At 37.5% G+C, this 17,030-nt stretch overlaps 2 protein-coding genes across 2 annotated transcripts in view; one reads left to right on the top strand and one right to left on the bottom strand.

The window, feature by feature from the left end:
- FBXL13 (F-box and leucine rich repeat protein 13) overlaps positions 1-17,030 on the top strand; it is a 220,506-nt gene that overhangs the window by 186,262 nt on the left and 17,214 nt on the right. The window contains exon 19 of the mRNA XM_070469733.1: positions 16,609-16,743. Coding sequence (XP_070325834.1) covers positions 16,609-16,743 — 135 coding nt within the window. The remainder of the gene's footprint in view (positions 1-16,608; positions 16,744-17,030) is intronic.
- Positions 1-17,030, bottom strand: part of FAM185A (family with sequence similarity 185 member A) — a 159,465-nt gene that overhangs the window by 49,223 nt on the left and 93,212 nt on the right. The window lies entirely within an intron of this gene.

The raw sequence follows: 17,030 nt of genomic DNA on the forward strand, positions 1-17,030 counted from the left end.
TCTATTAAGCTGTTTGAATAGAACCAATGGAATAAATAAAACTATTTAGTCAACTGCTTTTTACATTCCCTTAACCTGGTGATGCAGATGGTGAAGAACCTGCCTGCAATGCAGGAGAAAGTGAAAGTCAGTCAGTCGTGTCTGACTCTTTACAACCCCATGGACTATACACAGTCCATGGAATTCTCCAGGCCAAGATACTGGAGTGGGTAGCCTTTCCCTTCTATCGGGGATTTTCCCAGCCCAGGGATCAAACTCGGGTTGTCTGCACTGCAGGCGGATTCTTTACCAGCTGAGCCACCAGGGAAGCCCAATTGTTGAGTATAAGTGTGTAAATTAAATACACCTATACATCTTAGTAGTTGTTAGATTACATGAATATGTCAATGTGTGTGTATATTCAGTATGCCCAAATTGTGTATAGGGATGCTATAATATTATTTAGTTTAGCCTAATACCAAACAAGATTGCCAGGACAAATATCAATAACCTCAGATATACAGATGACACCACCCTTATGGCAGAAAGCGAAGAAGAACTAAAGAGCCTCTTAATGAAAGTGAAAGAGGAGAGTGAAAAAGTGGGCTTAAAACAGAACATTCAGAAAACTAAGAACATGGCATCTGGTCCCATCATTTCATGGCAAATAGATGGGAAAACAGTGGACAGACTTCATTTTGGGGGGCTCCAAAATCACTGCAGATGGTGACTACAGCCATGAAATTAAAAGACCCTTGCTCCTTGGAAGAAAAGTTATGACCAACCTAGACAGCATATTAAAATGCAGAGACATTACTTTGCCAACAAAGGTCCATCTAGTCAAAGCTATGGCTTTTCCAGTAGTCATGTATGGATGTGAGAATTAGGCTGTAAAAGTTCACTACATCAATGTGGGAGGTATATTGGAAGCCTTGACTAGGCATATTTGTTTCAAAGAATGGGAGATAAATCCTGCAAAGCATCAAAGTTTAGCTAAGAGTATATGTACACAAAAAAACCTGCATGCAGATGTTTACAGGAGTTTTATTTATAATTGCCAAAATGTGAAAGCATCCAGCATGTCCTTCTATAGGTAAATAGATACATAAACATCCAGACAATGGAACATTATTCAGCAACATAAAGAAAAGAGACACCAAGTAAGGAAAAGACATGGAGGAAGTATAAATGCTATTACTGTGAAAGAAGCCAATCTGAAAAGGCTAAGTACTGTATGATTCCAACTATATGACATTCTGGAAAGGCAAAAGTATGAAGACAGTAAAAAAATCAAAACCTATAGGGGAGGAAGAGATTAACAGGTGGAGCACAGAGGATTTTAAGGGCAGTGAAACTACTCTGCATGATACTATCATGGTGAGTACATGTCATTACACATTTGTCAAAACTAATAGAATGTACAACACCAAGAAGGAACCCTAATGTAAACTATGAACTTTGGGTGATTATGATGTGTTGATACAAGTTTATCAATTGTAACAAACATACCACTCTGGTGGGGCATGTTGATAATAGGGGAGACTATGCATGTGTGGGGGTAGGAGATATATGGGGAATTTCTGTAACTTTTGCTTAATTCTGCTGTGAACCTAAAACTCTTCTAAAAAATAAAGTCTATTTAAAAAAAAAGAATTATCTTTTTGTTTATACTTTACAAAATTAAGTATCTATGTAAATGGCAAGACTCCTTTTCCTATGGTAAAGAGATAGTTTCAAATATGCTCTTAGAAGAAACAATTAAAAAAATTTTTATTCCTGTGAATGAACCAGTGCATTTTGGGGAGCTTGCCAGGTGGCTCAGGAGTAAAGAATCTGCTGTGATGCGGGAGAATGTGGGTTTGATCCCTGGGTGCATTTTTTAGTGGCACCTAAATTATAATTGATTAAACATATGTATGTATAAGAGCATTAAACAATTCTACAACATTACATAATTAATTACTACTATTCTTGAGAATGCTATAAGAGAATATACAAAGTAAAAAGGAAATGGATCATTGTTTTTCATTAGGATTATGATTTTAGACATATTTCCCAACATCCCAGTTAAATTAGTATAATACTAAGGATACTGATGTACACACTTAGGCATTGAGTTAACCCTTTTGCTTTTGGCAATGTGTATGTGCCCTAAGCCCCCAGATGGCTTTTTTTTTTTTCATCTTTACTCTGTCTGACTCCATATCTACTTCTGTTACAATCTCCTAACACTGTGCATCATGGTCACATACTACAAAGGCAGGCCTCTCTGTTTATGCCCTCTTACTGCCCACCTATGTATGAGCAAGGCTTGTTAAATCTCGGAGGAAGAAGGTCTATAGGGCCAAAATGGACATACGGAACATTTCTTTTCGTACACTAATTTTATATCAGGCAACTTTGTTGTAATTGCTTATTAGTTCTAGTAGTTGGTATGTTTTTTTGTTTTGGCTTTTTGTTACTTCTTTGTGATTTTCTACGAAACAGTCATACCATCTGCAAACACAGGCATTTTTTTTTCTTCTCTATCTACATACCTTCTATTTCCTTTTCTTACTGAATTAGTTAGGACTTCTAGTATGATGAAAAATAGGAGTGAAAAGGGAAAACATCCTTGTTTCATTCCTGATCTTACGGGGAAACCACAGGTTTCTTTTCACCAAGTATGATGTTAGCTATAGATTTTTTGTACATGTTCTTTATCATGTTGAAAGAAGTTCCCCTCTATTCATAGTCTTGCTGAGAGTGTTTTTCAGTAATGGGTGTTGGGTTTTGTCAAATACAATCTTTGATATGATCATATAGTTTTTCTTCTTTAGCCCATTGATGTGATGAATTACATTAGCTGATTTTTGAATTTTGAACCAGCCTTGCATATGTCCGAGCATTGTTTCAAAATGGTTACTAAATACTTTATTCCTCCCCTTGAGTCTTTGCTCTAACTTAGCTGCTCTCCTAGAGGTAAAGCTCATGAAAGGCTGTAGGCCCCCTTAAGGTTGGCCTGCCAGGAATTTTTCTCTCAGGCTCATCCATTCTCAGTTTCCAGCAATTAGTCAATTACCCTTTCAGAGTTCCTGCTGGTACTGGCTCCAGCCACAAGTTTCCCCTCCTAGTAGGCCCTAATTCTCCGTTACTTGCCTGACTCTCCAATTTTGACAGTGGTATTTTGTTTTATGACCTCAATTATCTGACAGATCTAAGGAGAGCTGCTGATTTTCAGTCTGCTCAGCTTTTTTCTTGTTTTGAGGATGGGAGTGATAAGTTCCAGACTTCCATGACAGACTGGAAACTGGAAGTCTGGAACACGAGTTTTGGATTCCTGGATGTTGGCTGAATCAGTAGCATCCAAAAAGGGATGACCAATGTACAGTGGGCTCTGAATCAGATCTTGAGGCCCAGCAATGAAGTTAAGAACTGAAAACCGCTGGAGCCGAGAGCAGAGACCCACAGGTAAGCTGGGCAGGTAGGTGGTCATTGTCAAGCATGGCACCTGTGGCTGCTGTGAGCTCTCTGCAGTGTGCCTGGCTGTGCTTATACAGATGGGGCCTGTGGCCGCCCCAAAGGTCAAGTACTTTCTTTGGTCATGTTCTTCCAGAAAGATCTTCAGTTTCCTTAGTACAACACTAGAATTTTATTTGCAATTACAAAATTGGAGAAAACTTAGATGATTAAGTTCAACTTGAATGAAGAACTCCATGCCCTCATGTAAGACATGTCTAATTCAGATTAACTGATTTTATGAAAATGTGACAGCTCAGTGACTGAACTGAAAACATTTGGACTGGACTTTCTATGTAGTGGACACTGAGATAATCCGTTTTTGAAAAGAGAAATCATTCTAAAATCTTTAAAGAATATTGAAGCTGGGTCTAGTAGAATAAAGAGACTTAGAAAAATCCAATACCACTCAGTCATTATTAGTTAACATTAATTTAGCATCTGCTACATGCCAGACACTGTTCAAAGTATTTCCCCTACAGTAATTACCTACTTTATGAGGTAGGTAATACTTTTGATTCCACTTTACAGATAAGGAGACTGAAGTTCAGAGAGGTTATGACTCTTACCCCAAATAATGAAACAAGCAAGCATGTGAACTAGGGTATAACATGTCTTATTCCAGAGTAACAATTCTTGCCATTATGCTGTGATAAAGGAAGTTACAGAAGGATTCAGTTGAGATACTTAATCCAGCATGGGAATGACAATGAGAGCCTATCTGTTGGAAAATCACTTTAATAAGCAATATAGAAGACGGATTGAATATCAGAGGGGAGAAAGAACTGCTATCAACATTAAAGGCAGAAATATGTTAAGAGGTTTTTGTTATAGTCCAGAGGAGAGAAGACGGCAGCCTGAACAACAACAGAAGAGAATGAATGGGGGACTATCTGCATAGCAAATCCACAGAATGGTAATGGTTTGGATGGGACAGGGTCAAGCTATGGTTAAGGATGATGGGCATGCTTCTGGATTGAAGACTGGGGGCAGGAGAAGGGGGAGACAGAGGATGAGATGGTTGGATGGCATCATCGACTCAATGGACAGAGTTTAAGCAAACTCCCAGAGACAGTGAAGGACAGGGAAGCCTGGCATGTTGCAGTCTTTGAGGTCACAAAGAGTCAGACATGACTAAGCAACTGAACAATAACAATAACAATCATGATTCTGATTTGGCTGCCTGGGAGGTTTGTGGTACCCTCATTTTCAAGCCCTTTTCCATAGCCAAGTCAGGTATCCAGGGCTATGAACTACTAAGTCTGGTTCAGCATTTTGGCATTTACTGCTGCACTTCCTTTTCTTGGGAGTGATTTTGTCTGTGCATCCTCTCAGCTCTCAATCATCCTTTACTCTGAAGACAGTCTTAAGCATCCGCTCTCCCACCCTCTTTACCCACAGACTCATGGTGGCTAAGGGAGTTCTGCTGGAGATTGTTTTTACTCTATGTATAGGTAATGTGAGGTAGTCTCTGTGTCCTAGTAATGATGAATGTATGGGTCCTATGTAGTTTTATTTGTCCTCTCAATAGATTTTTATGGCTTTGGGAAGAGGGGAAGATTCAAATGTAGGTAACTGTCATTGTTCTTCAAACCCAATCATGGCCTCCTCTATTATTTTTTTAATGAAAAAAAGTATCTGTAACAGAGAAGGCTACCTATCTTTCAAAACCCTCTAATCAGAATGCAGTGGGTAGGACTCATATCCACACAAGAGAGGTAAGAGGCATGTGGTAGTGGTTCAGCTTCATCTACTCTCTTGTGTCTTTTCTGTCTAGCTTGCTTATATTCTTCACAAGCTGGTTTACTGGCATCTTGCAAATGGCACCGCTAATGAATTTTAAGAGTCCAGTTAAAGTCTAGGTTAATGTCATATTCTCTGATGATCACAAAGGTATCTGATAACTTTTGGTTTTGGGTAAAAGCAGCAGAGGAGGTGCTAGAACCTTCACATCCCTCATTGTTCTATTAAGGACTCTTCTTTTTTGAGATCCTTAATTTTGCCCCAACTGCTTGGACACTTGAGATAACAAGTTAACTTTTCCCCTTTAATCTTCAGTGTGTTTTGACCTCTTTTATCCTGACTTACAAACTTTTGATTTTACTTTTTATTTGCCCTTTACTAACAGATTTATCTTGACTTACAAACGGAAAGGGGAGAAGAGAGGAGAGATCAAGGAATAAGGGACAGGGGAAGTGTGGCCATATGGGGCAAATTATAAGCTATTTCATAGCTGGGAGAACAGCAAAGCAAGATCCATGGCTGATCATCTGGCTTTCAGCCTGACCCAGGAATGTTTAGTATGTTGAATGGTTATATAGATATGGGTCTGCTCCAGGCTGAGTCCTACTGGAGACTGAGGATTCAGGGTTCTCAGTCCTGTACCCTGGACTACCTGTGCTAGAGAACTGAAACCCTTACAACCAGTGTGGAGCATCTACAGGGCTAGTCAGGTTGGAAAGGCCTAGAAGTACTCACTTCATTCTGCAACAGTCCTATCTGCGTCTTCCTCCTTAATAATTGCCTCTGGCCAGCCTGTTCTGGAAGTGTAAGAAAAACTGATTTCTTGTTTTGACCTAGCACTCATCCTGGATTCATTCTTGACCTAAAAACAAGAACTGAATGACTCTCCAGTGACTCTTTTCTGATCTTAAACTCTTACTTTGAATTACTAAGCTTTCTGAATAGTTAGAAAATGTTGTTTGTACCAGGCTCTCATCATTCATTCTCATCAGTTCATAGACCTCACCCCCAGTACTAAACCAAAATCAGTTTTAGTGGCCTTTGACACAGAATAACTTACAGTGCCAAAGATGGATTAGATGTGTTGGCTCCACATGGCAACAATGTTTTTTTTTAAAAAAAAAAAAAACACATTGATTTCTATTTGGTTTCCAAGATTAAACCATTTAAGAATTATCAAAGCATGGGATTTCAATAACTCCACCTCTTCCCCAGGGATACAGTTATGTTATTGATTGCAGGGAAAGCAACAAACAGAAGATCCATTTCCAAAACGGCCACAATTCTTGGCCTCCGATGCAGTGGAAGCTCTGAAATCTCCTGCATGTGGGAACATGGGGCATCCAGACGTCTGGACACTTTATCTCTTGGCTATACCACTCAGGAAAATTCTTTATCTTATCTACTAATATAGGTTATTATTAGGAAGTAACTGACTAAATAGTCTATGATAAAGGTACCAGAAGATCCCAGGTTCAGAATTATTTTACATGGTCTTAGAAGAAGGAACTAAGGAATCCCTCTGGTAGAATTAAGAAGTGAGTATCTGAAACCTTGTGGAAAAAGCACCTCCCACAAAACCTGGAATAAGTATCAGCTTTGTTACAGAAATTGATGCTTCATGGCGACCCATGCCAAGAACAGTCTCCTAGGATTTATAATAGAACAAAATACTCTTTAGAGACCTAAGGCACCTGAAATCAACTGAGTCACAGACAAACTCCTACCAAGATACCTAGGCTTTATTCTCTTTTCAAAGGCTGTGAGCAAAAGAAATAAGCTCAGAATTCTCCACTGCTCCTTATGCTAGTGTGTTTCCAATTGTTGAGGCAATTCAATAGAATTAGAAATTTGCCAGCACTTCAAAGGATGTGGGATTTGACAGCTTGTCATTTTCCCACAGTCTCTACTGTTCAAGGCATAATGGAGTCTTGGGTACCATGTTTTCATGTCTGATAAACAGCTGAAACTGAGAACATCCCACACAAGTCCTGGCTTCTTGCCTACTCCCACTGGAGAGAACCACTCTCCAACAACTGAAATGCTGATGGATTCATTAAATGAATGCATACATCTGTTATTTTCATGTTGAACATCCACAGAAAAGAACTATAAGAGAATGTGTTAAAGGAAGAAAATCCTTTGGAGGCCTCTCTCAATTTTCTGTCCCTGGAACATTAGTTTATCCTATGTAAGCTAAAACTTGCCAAAAGTCAGATTATCTGAAGGCAAAAATAAAAGGGCAGGAGAAATAAACGTCAGAATCTCACTTTCCTACAATAGTATGAGTTTATGATTCTTAAGCCTAAGTGGCTAATGTGTTTTTGATCTCTCTTTTATGCAGCATGCCCAGGCTCACTGCACCTCACCTGACATGAACTGAGCACCTGAAGCATGTCTCATAGGAGCTGTGATTCTTCTATGTTATGACTTCTAATAATCCTCTTTGTTAACTTCCAGTTAAATTATGTGCATGATATTTCTTCATCTCAAACCCTCCAGCATGTTGAAGGTGGTAAGGTGGTGTTCTCATGTCTTAATTGGCAGGCAGGATTGTTCTACAGCCTCTCTGGTTCCACTGATGACAGACAAAAAGTCAGCATTTACATAGGGTATTACGTCTGCTAAGGGATCCCGGAGTACATATTTTCTCTCTACCTTCCAATAAACCTGAGAAATAGACAGTTATTTTCATTCTCCTCTTAAAGATGAGGAAATTTGAAGTTAAGTAACTTGCCCAAGGTCATAGACACAACTTCAAATTCCTGGCCCTTTGTTTTTCTTCTAGACCAGTAACCTCCCTTGATTACATCATCTCTTGATTACATTATGCACCAAATTGGAGATCAAAGCATCAATAATGGTTGATGAACTCATTATTCAATAGAGATTTTTAAATGGAAGAGGTCACAGGAGGACACTGTGACTTTGTCCTTAAAGTTCTGAGTTGCCATTTTCTTGGGAAAGAAGGAGAAAAATAAGAAGTTCAGTGACTGACTGTGCAAATAGAAACCCATCAATTCTTTAATGCTGATTATTATAACTGAAGTAATTTCCCTGCCCAAAGATCTTAATAGACATTTATCCAAAGAATAAATACAGATGACACATGAAAAGATGCTCAACATCACTAATAATTAGAGAAATGCAAATCAACCCTGCAATGAGGTACAACCTCACAGCTGTCAGAATGGTCATCACTAAAAAAAATCTACAAATAACAAATGCTGGGGAGGGTATGGAGAAAGGGGAACCCTCCTACACTGCTTGTGGTAATGTAAATTGGTACAACTACTATGGAGATCATTATGGAGGTCACTTAGAAAACTAAAAAAAAGAACTACCATAATATCTAGCAATCCCACTTCCGGGTATATACACAGATAAAACTATTAATTAAAAAAGATGCCTTTATTTTAAAGTCTATTTTATCTGATATGAGTATTGCAACTCCTGCTTTCTTTTGGTCTCCGTTTGAGTGAAATATTTTTTTCCAGTCCTTCCCTTTCAGTCTGTATGTGTCCCTTGTTTTGAGGTGGGTCTCTTGTAGATACCATATATAGGGGTCTTGTTTTTGTATCCATTCAGCCAGTCTTTGTCTTTTGGTTGGGACATTCAACTCATTTACATTTAAGGTAATTGTTGATAAGTATGATCCTGTTGCCATTTACTTCGTTGTTTTGGGTTTGAGTTTATACAGCCTTTCTGTGTTTCCTGTCTAGAGAAGATCCTTTAGCATTTGTTGAAGAGCTGGTTTGGTGGTGCTGAATTCTCTCAGCTTTTGCTTGTCTGTAAAGCTTTTGAATTCTCCTTCATATCTGAATGAGATCCTTGCTGGGTACAGTAATCAGGGTTGTAGGTTATTCTCTTTCATTACTTTAAGTATGTCCTGCCATTCCCTTCTGGCCTGAAGAGTTTCTATTGAAAGATCAGCTGTTATCCTTATCCTTATGGGAATCCCCTTGTATGTTATTTGTTGTTTTTCCCTTGCTGCTTTTAATATTTGTTCTTTGTGTTTGATCTTTGTTAATGTGATTAGTATGTGTCTTGGGGTGTTTTGTCTTGGGTTTATCCTGCTTAGGACTCTCTGGGTTTCTTGGACTTGTGTGACTATTTCCTTCCCCATTTTAGGGAAATTTTCAACTGAAGTAAAACTCTCACTGTTTGCAGATGACATGATCCTCTACATAGAAAGCCCTAAAGACTCTACCAGAAAATTACTAGAGCTAAAGTTGAAGGCTATAAAATTAACACAGAGAAATCCCTTGCATTCCTATACACTAACAATGAGAAAACAGAAAGAGAAATTATGGAAATAATACCATTCACCACTGTAATGAAAAGAATAAAATACTTAGGAATATATCTACCTAAAGAAACAAAAGGCCCATATATAGGAAACTATAAAACACTGATGAAAGAAATCAAAGAGGACACAAATTGATGGAGAAATATACCGTGTTTGTGGATTGGAAGAACCAATATTGTGAAAATGAGTATACTACCCAAAGCAATCTATAGATTCAATGCAATCCTTATCAAGCTACCAATGGTATTTTTCACAGAAATAGAACAAATAACTTCACAATTTGTATGGAAATACAAAAAACCTCAAATAGCCAAAGCAATCTTGAGAAAGAAGAATGGAACTGGAGGAATCAACCTGCCTGACTTCAGGCTCTATTACAAAGCCACAGTCATCAAGACAGTATGGTACTGGCACAAAGACAGAAACATAGATCAATGGAACAAAATAGAAAGCCCAGAGATTAATTCACATACCTATGGACACCTTATCTTTGACAAGGGGGCAAAAATATACAATGGAGAAAAGACAACCTCTTTAACAAGTGGTGCTGGGAAAACTGGTCAACCACTTGTAAAAGAATGAAACTAGAACACTTTCTAATACCATACACAAAAATAAACACAAAACAGATTAAAGATCTAAATGTAAGACCAGAAACTATAAGACTACCACAAGAGAACATAGGCAAAATGCTATCAGACATAAATTACAGCAAGATTTATTTATTTATTTATCACAGCAAATCTATGACCCATCTCCCAGAATATTGGAAATAAAAGCAAAAATAAACAAATGGGACCTAATTAAACTTAAAAGCTTTTGCACAACAATGGAAACTATCAGCAAGGTGAAAAGACAACCCTCAAAATGGGAGAACATAATAGCAAACGAAGCAACAGACAAAGAATTAATCTCAAAAATATACAAGCAACTCCTGCAGCTCGATTCCAGAAAAATAAATGACCCAATTAAAAAATGGGCCAAAGAACTAAACAGATGTTTCTCCAAAGAAGACATATAGATGGCTAACAAACACATGAAAAGATGCTCAACATCACTCATTATTAGAGAAGTTAAAATCAAAACCACAATGAGGTACCATCTCACGCCAGTCAGAATGGCTGCTATCCAGAAGTCAACAAGCAATAAATGCTGGAGAGGGTGTGGAGAAAAGGGAACCCTCTTACACTGTTGGTGGGAATGCAAACTAGTACAGCCACTATGGAGAACAGTGTAGAGATTCCTTAAAAAACTGGAAATAGAACTGCCATATGACTCAACAATCCCACTGCTGGGCATACACACCAAGGAAACCAGAACTGAAAGAGACACGTGTACCCCAATGTTCATCACAGCTCTGTTTATAATAGCCAGGACATGGAAGCAACCTATATGCCCATCAGCAGGCGAACAGGTAAGAAAGCTGTGGTACGTATACACAATGGAATATTACCAAGCCATTAAAAAGAATACATTTGAATCAGTTCTAATGAGATGGATGAAACTGGAGCCCATTATACAGAGTGAAGTAAGCCAGAAAGAAAAACACCAATACAGTATACTAATGCATATATATGGAATTTAGAAAGATGGTAACGATAACCCTATATGCAAGACAGAAAAAGAGTCACAGATGTACAGAACAGACTTTTGGACTCTGTGGGAGAAGGCGAGGGTGGGATGATCTGAGAGAACAGCATCAAAACATGTATATTATCAAGTGTGAAACAGATCGCCAGTCCAGGCTTGATGCATGAGACAAGTGCTCAGGGCTGGTGCACTAGGATGACCCAGAGGGATAGGATGGGGAGGAAGGTGGGAAGGGGGTTCAGGATGGGGAACACATGTAAATCCATGGCTGATTCATATCAATGTATGGCAAAAACCACTACAATATTGTAAAGTAATTAGCCTCCAACTAATATAAACAAAAAAAAAAAAAACAAAAAAAAAATTAAAAAGATACATGTACCCTATGTTCATAGCAGCACTATTCACAATAGCCAAGACATGGAAACAAAGTAAATGTCCACTGACAGATGAATAGATAAAGGAGATGTGGCACACATATACAATGGAATACTGTTCAGCCATAAAAAGAATGAAATAATGCCATTTGTAGAAACATGGAGAGATTTTCATCCTAAGTGAAGTAAGTCAGAAAGATAAAGGCAAATACCATATGATATCACTTATATGTGGAATCTAAAATATGACACAGATGAAATTATCTATGAAACAGAAACAGAATTGCAGATATACAGAACAAACTTGTGTTTGCCAAAGGGGAGGGAGCTGGGAGAAGGAAGGACTGGGAGTCTGGGATTAGCAGATGTAAACTAATATACACAGGATGGATAAACAATAAGGTCCTACTGTACAGCACAGGAAACTATAGCTGATCTCCTGGGATAAACCATAATGAAAAAGAATACAAAAAATATTGCATATATTATATAATTGAGTTACTTTACAGCAGAAGTTATCACAACACAACACTTAAACCAACCTCACTTCAATTTAAAAAATATTATTAATAATCATTTAAAGCAAAAAAAAAAAGCAATTTCCTCACCCTTCTGGTCTCACAGGGCTGCTGGAGTGTCAGGTAACTGGGCCACTTGATATCATTTTCTTATATTTTAAAAATGGAAAAAACTATCGGTTATATTTCAAGCCACAAAAAAATACCTAACTGACCTTTGGGTAGTCCAACCTTAGCTCATTTTTTTTTTTGAAGATGAAAAATTCAACAGTCCTAATTTCAAATTATAATTCAGAGATACTTTGTTTTGATCTTTCTTGATCTTCCTTCCAATATGCATTTTCTTCCACTCACTCAACCTGTCTGTTTATAATTTTCTTACATTTGACATCTTTTTATGTACTTATCACATTTGATACTTTAAAAGTAATTCCCTTGTTTTTACCAAATACCTAGAGTCTGTACAGCCAGTATGTCATTAAGGCTTACTGACAACCAAAGGCATACCGTTGAGTAGGTTTCTCTAGAGAAAGCATTTACTCTGGCAAGTGGACAAGATAATCTATTTCAGTGTGACAAGAAAATATTAGAACTTCTATTAAGATTTAGTTTTATCTCATATATTTTATTTCTATTTTTATATACTTTGTAATATATATTTGAATATCTATATAATTTATAAGTACATTTAATTTACATTTTTTGAAAGTATATGCTCAAAATATTTTTATTATGGTGTCATGATTTTAAAAATTTTGAAATCATAACCATAGGGAATCAGTAGGTACAAATAATATTACTAGCTATTATTTACTAACTGCTATGTTCCAGGCATTGTTCAATTCTTTTAATCATCTTAATTCACTTAATCCCCCTATCAACTCTATGAAGTATGTGCCATAATACTATACCATTTTATTCCCATGCTGCAAATGAGATTCAGACATTGAGAAGTTGGATAATTTATCTAGAGACACAGAGCTTCTAAGTGTCAGGATTTGAAATTAGGCTAGTGGACCCCAAACTCTGTCCTCTTAACTACTCTTGTTCACTAACAGTTACTGAACAGAGTGCCAGGTAGGACTGGGCTTAGTGGAATCTATGGGAGCTCATTCTCCTCACTCCTTTGACGACAGACATTTTCCATTCTCTTCGGAAACTCTCACCTGAACTTCATCTGTATACCAGATGTTGGGGCCACAAGATAATTTAGACATGGTCTCTGCCCTCAAGAAGCTACAGTCAATGCGGAAGATAAGACAGTTATATAAATAGCTATAAGTGGAAAGTGAGAAGGACAAAAAATTTAAAGCTATAGAAATTTTGGAGAGTCATTACTTCCAGAGTGAGGAATTGGGAAAAACTTCATGGAATAAAGTACATTTGAGGTGGTCTGAAGCTATGGCTTATTTCCTCAAATCACTATATAACTGACAAGAAATTTCATGGTGAAAGCATCTTTGGAAATATTTGTTTTGGGTCTTGCCCTTGCCCTTTCTCCCTTTCACAGTCCTCTCCGTATTTAGAAACAGTAGTCTCCTCTAAAAGTGGTATAATCCTCTAACGCTGAGCCCAAACTAAGCCTAGTTTCCCTGGCAGGGAGAACATGAATGCAGGGGAGGCATCTTATCAATGGGGTGGTAGGGGTGGTGGTGGACACCTAGGCTCTGATAGTTTGGTTTTGGGGCCAGGGCCCAGATTTCACAGCCCAGTGTGCCCAGGCAATCACCACTCCTACTTGTTCTGATGCCTAACGGGGACAAAGCATTATAAGAGACTGTAGTTTTGAATTCAGTTTATAACTTAGAATTGAGGAAGTTGTATTTCAACTAGCCCAAAATAGTCTTCATTATAGAAAATGGTTCATGATAGCAAAAGAATTCTCCATAATTATCAGTAGAAAACTCTATCCTACTCCCACACAGAACTTTGTAGCAGGATTAATCAGAACTTAATAAGGCAAACAGTCAAGAGGTGGTTTTATGAGTATGCACCATGAGGTGAGCTTTTTTAAGACTGGGAGCTGACACATTTTGAGGTAGCTTAAATTAGGATTTTGACAGAAGCACATTATTGTCACAATTGGTAAATGTGAGTGAGATTCAGTCTCCTCCACATATCCAATTTAGGAATGCACTCATTAAGCCCCCACACAGTGATTCAATTCATGAAATACAGAGAAGAAACTATTTAACTCACTAAGAGATTTGGAAGTTGTCTTAAAGTCTGCTGAGAAAGTGAAAGTGTTAGTCACTCAGTTGTGTCTGACTCTTCGTGACCCCATGGACTATAGCCCGCCAGGCTTCTCTCTCCATGGAATTCTCCAGGCAAGAATACTGAAATGGGTGGCCATTTCCTTCTCAAGACTGCTAACCCATGGAAAAACTGGTTGATACACGGGATGAAAGTCAAACTCGATAATTTTTGCACTTTCTCTCCATTTTCATTATAAAAGATTTTTACTTTGAAGAAGCTCAGTCTAGCATTTTTCAAGATAAGAAAATCAACAGCATTGATATATGTGTGATTCTGAGCACTGTAGCCAGAAGAGCATAAATCATCTTATGGGTTAGGGGGGGTATGGAATTTCATGAGTGATTATGCTGAAAAACATGCCTGCAGACTTAAGTACTTAATACAACTTACAGTCTCTAAAGGAAAATATGGATTGTAAGAGAGGAAAAGTTTTGACTTATTTCTTAGATCTGCACTGATTTATGCCAAACATAAAGCCCTGGACTCATCTTTGTGCCTCAGATTTTCCCTGAATGAGAATGCTACCACGAATGCATCATAGGCCTTGTTAATCATTTTTATAAGTTCTTCTTTAATTTAAAAATTCTGAGAAAGTTTAACTTCAAAGAATATCAAAGCTTTTAAAAAGGCTTAAAGCAGAACTGATTCAAGCAGTCCAAGACACTGACAGATGCTTCTGAAGAGTCTGCAGACACGCAGAGACTTGAATTTCCCTTTGAAGCTTGTTTCATCTTTTAATAAGTTTTTCTTATAGTTTAACTATTCTTTCTTGCCTTACATTTTCTCTGGTTCCTTGAACTCTATACATTCTCTAAACAGAAAACAATGTTATCCTACCCCTCGCAACATAAGAATTCCTGTATTATTAAAACACAAGTCTTTATATCCTTGAAGATACTCACAGATTGAGTAAGCAGCTAGTATTTATTGAGAACTTACTGTAGTCTAAATATGATGCTTATGAAAGGGGCATAAGAAGCAAGCAGAGTTCCAGACAGTACCTCTGAAAGACTTATTGCACTCTAACTAAAAAACTTGTTGAATGTGAGCTGAGTTTTAAGACCAATTCCAATCCTTTAAAGCTAGATTTCCCTAGTTGTGCCCTCTATGCTTGATTAGCTCCAATAACAGGGACCTCAATATCTCCTTACCAGCTGGCCCTTCCAATATCTGACCTCACTTAGTTGCTAGAGAAAACAAATCTCCATGTAAACTGAGCTACAAAACAGGAATGAGTCAAGCACTGTAAGTGCTGAATCAGTTGAAAAAGACAAGTTTTGTATGAGATCAGATGAAAGTGGAATCACTGATGGTTACTGTGGTCAGAAAAAGATGATGATTTAGGGTAAAATAACCAATATCTTTTGGTTTTCTCCAAAGTACAACATTAACGTGCATCTTTATTATTACTGGTATCATATGCAAATTCCAGTAATAATTAATATTTATTGAGTGCTTGTTGTTTAGTCGCTAACTCGTGTCTGAATCTTTGCGACGCCATGAACTGCAGCATGCCAGGCTTCCCTGTCCTTCACTATCTCCCAGAATTTGCTTAAACTCATGTCCATTGAGTCAGTGATGCCATTCAACCATCTCATCCTGTCTCCTCCTGCCCTCAATCTTTCCCAAGAACTAATCAATTTGTTAAACTGCCTCTCAAATGACACTATATATAAATTTTAATATAGGCTTTTTTTTCTTTTTACTGAAAGTAGGAATGAAAATTAAGAACAACCAAGATAAAGGGAAGAACTTTCAATGATTTCCAGATCTTTTCTAGCCCTAGAAATTTTAGATGAACATTTTGGCATTCCAGAACAATGCTGGAGGGTAGATATTATTTTCCCTAACTTGAAGAAACTAAGGCTCAGAAAAATTAAGTGACTTGCTCAGGTTTCAAAGCTAATAAAGTGGTAGAATGAAACTAAAACTCAAGTCTGTCTGATTCCAAAAACTGTGCTTTTTCCATTATATTTTAGTGTCAACCCCAGAGTGTTTGCCATCTAATTCTTATCTCCAGATTTCTTCTACTCACCGAACTGAATATAACTCTAATAATTACTAACCATATGGGTAAAATTCCATTAGTGATAGAAAACCAAATTCTGTTAGCAGGAATTTGAATATTACTGAACTGTTAAGTGGTGTCTGAGTACCTTTTGTTATAAGGAGATTTTGGACACAATGGCTTCTTTGTTTGCAACAAAATGTAACATATCTACATCTCAAGAGCTGAAATGCATACTAAATAAACTGCCATGGGGTAAGATGGCATAAAATTTGAATAAAGACTAAGAAAAGAAAAAAAGAAAACCACTAACTTTGGAATTTCTTGCAGGTATTCTGCAAAGGCTCACTGACCTTGGAACATCTGGATGTCTCTTATTGCCCCCAACTATCAGATATAATTATTAAAGCATTAGCCATTTATTGTATTAATCTCACATCTCTCAGTGTTGCTGGCTGTCCAAAGGTATGTGCAGGAGTTAGAGCTCAGACATGTCAGATTGAAGTACTGCCAAAGAACACAGGTAGGATGGCAATTAGGTGTTGGACTCATAACAGAACTTTTCTTTGCCATATCTGAGGTGTTCATCAAGAGTTCTCCTTCCCCAAACTGTAAATAACTTTATGATTTCATTTGTGTAAAAGTAGTACCTGGAAAAAGTTAAAGACAATTCTCATACAAATATGAAAATGTGTCAAATATTTATTTAATTCACTAATGAGAGAACCAGCAAAACGATAAAGTCAGTTCAT

The sequence above is a fragment of the Odocoileus virginianus genome, chromosome 1 (genome assembly GCF_023699985.2).
Source record: "Odocoileus virginianus isolate 20LAN1187 ecotype Illinois chromosome 1, Ovbor_1.2, whole genome shotgun sequence".
NCBI classification, from domain to species: Eukaryota; Metazoa; Chordata; class Mammalia; order Artiodactyla; family Cervidae; genus Odocoileus; species Odocoileus virginianus.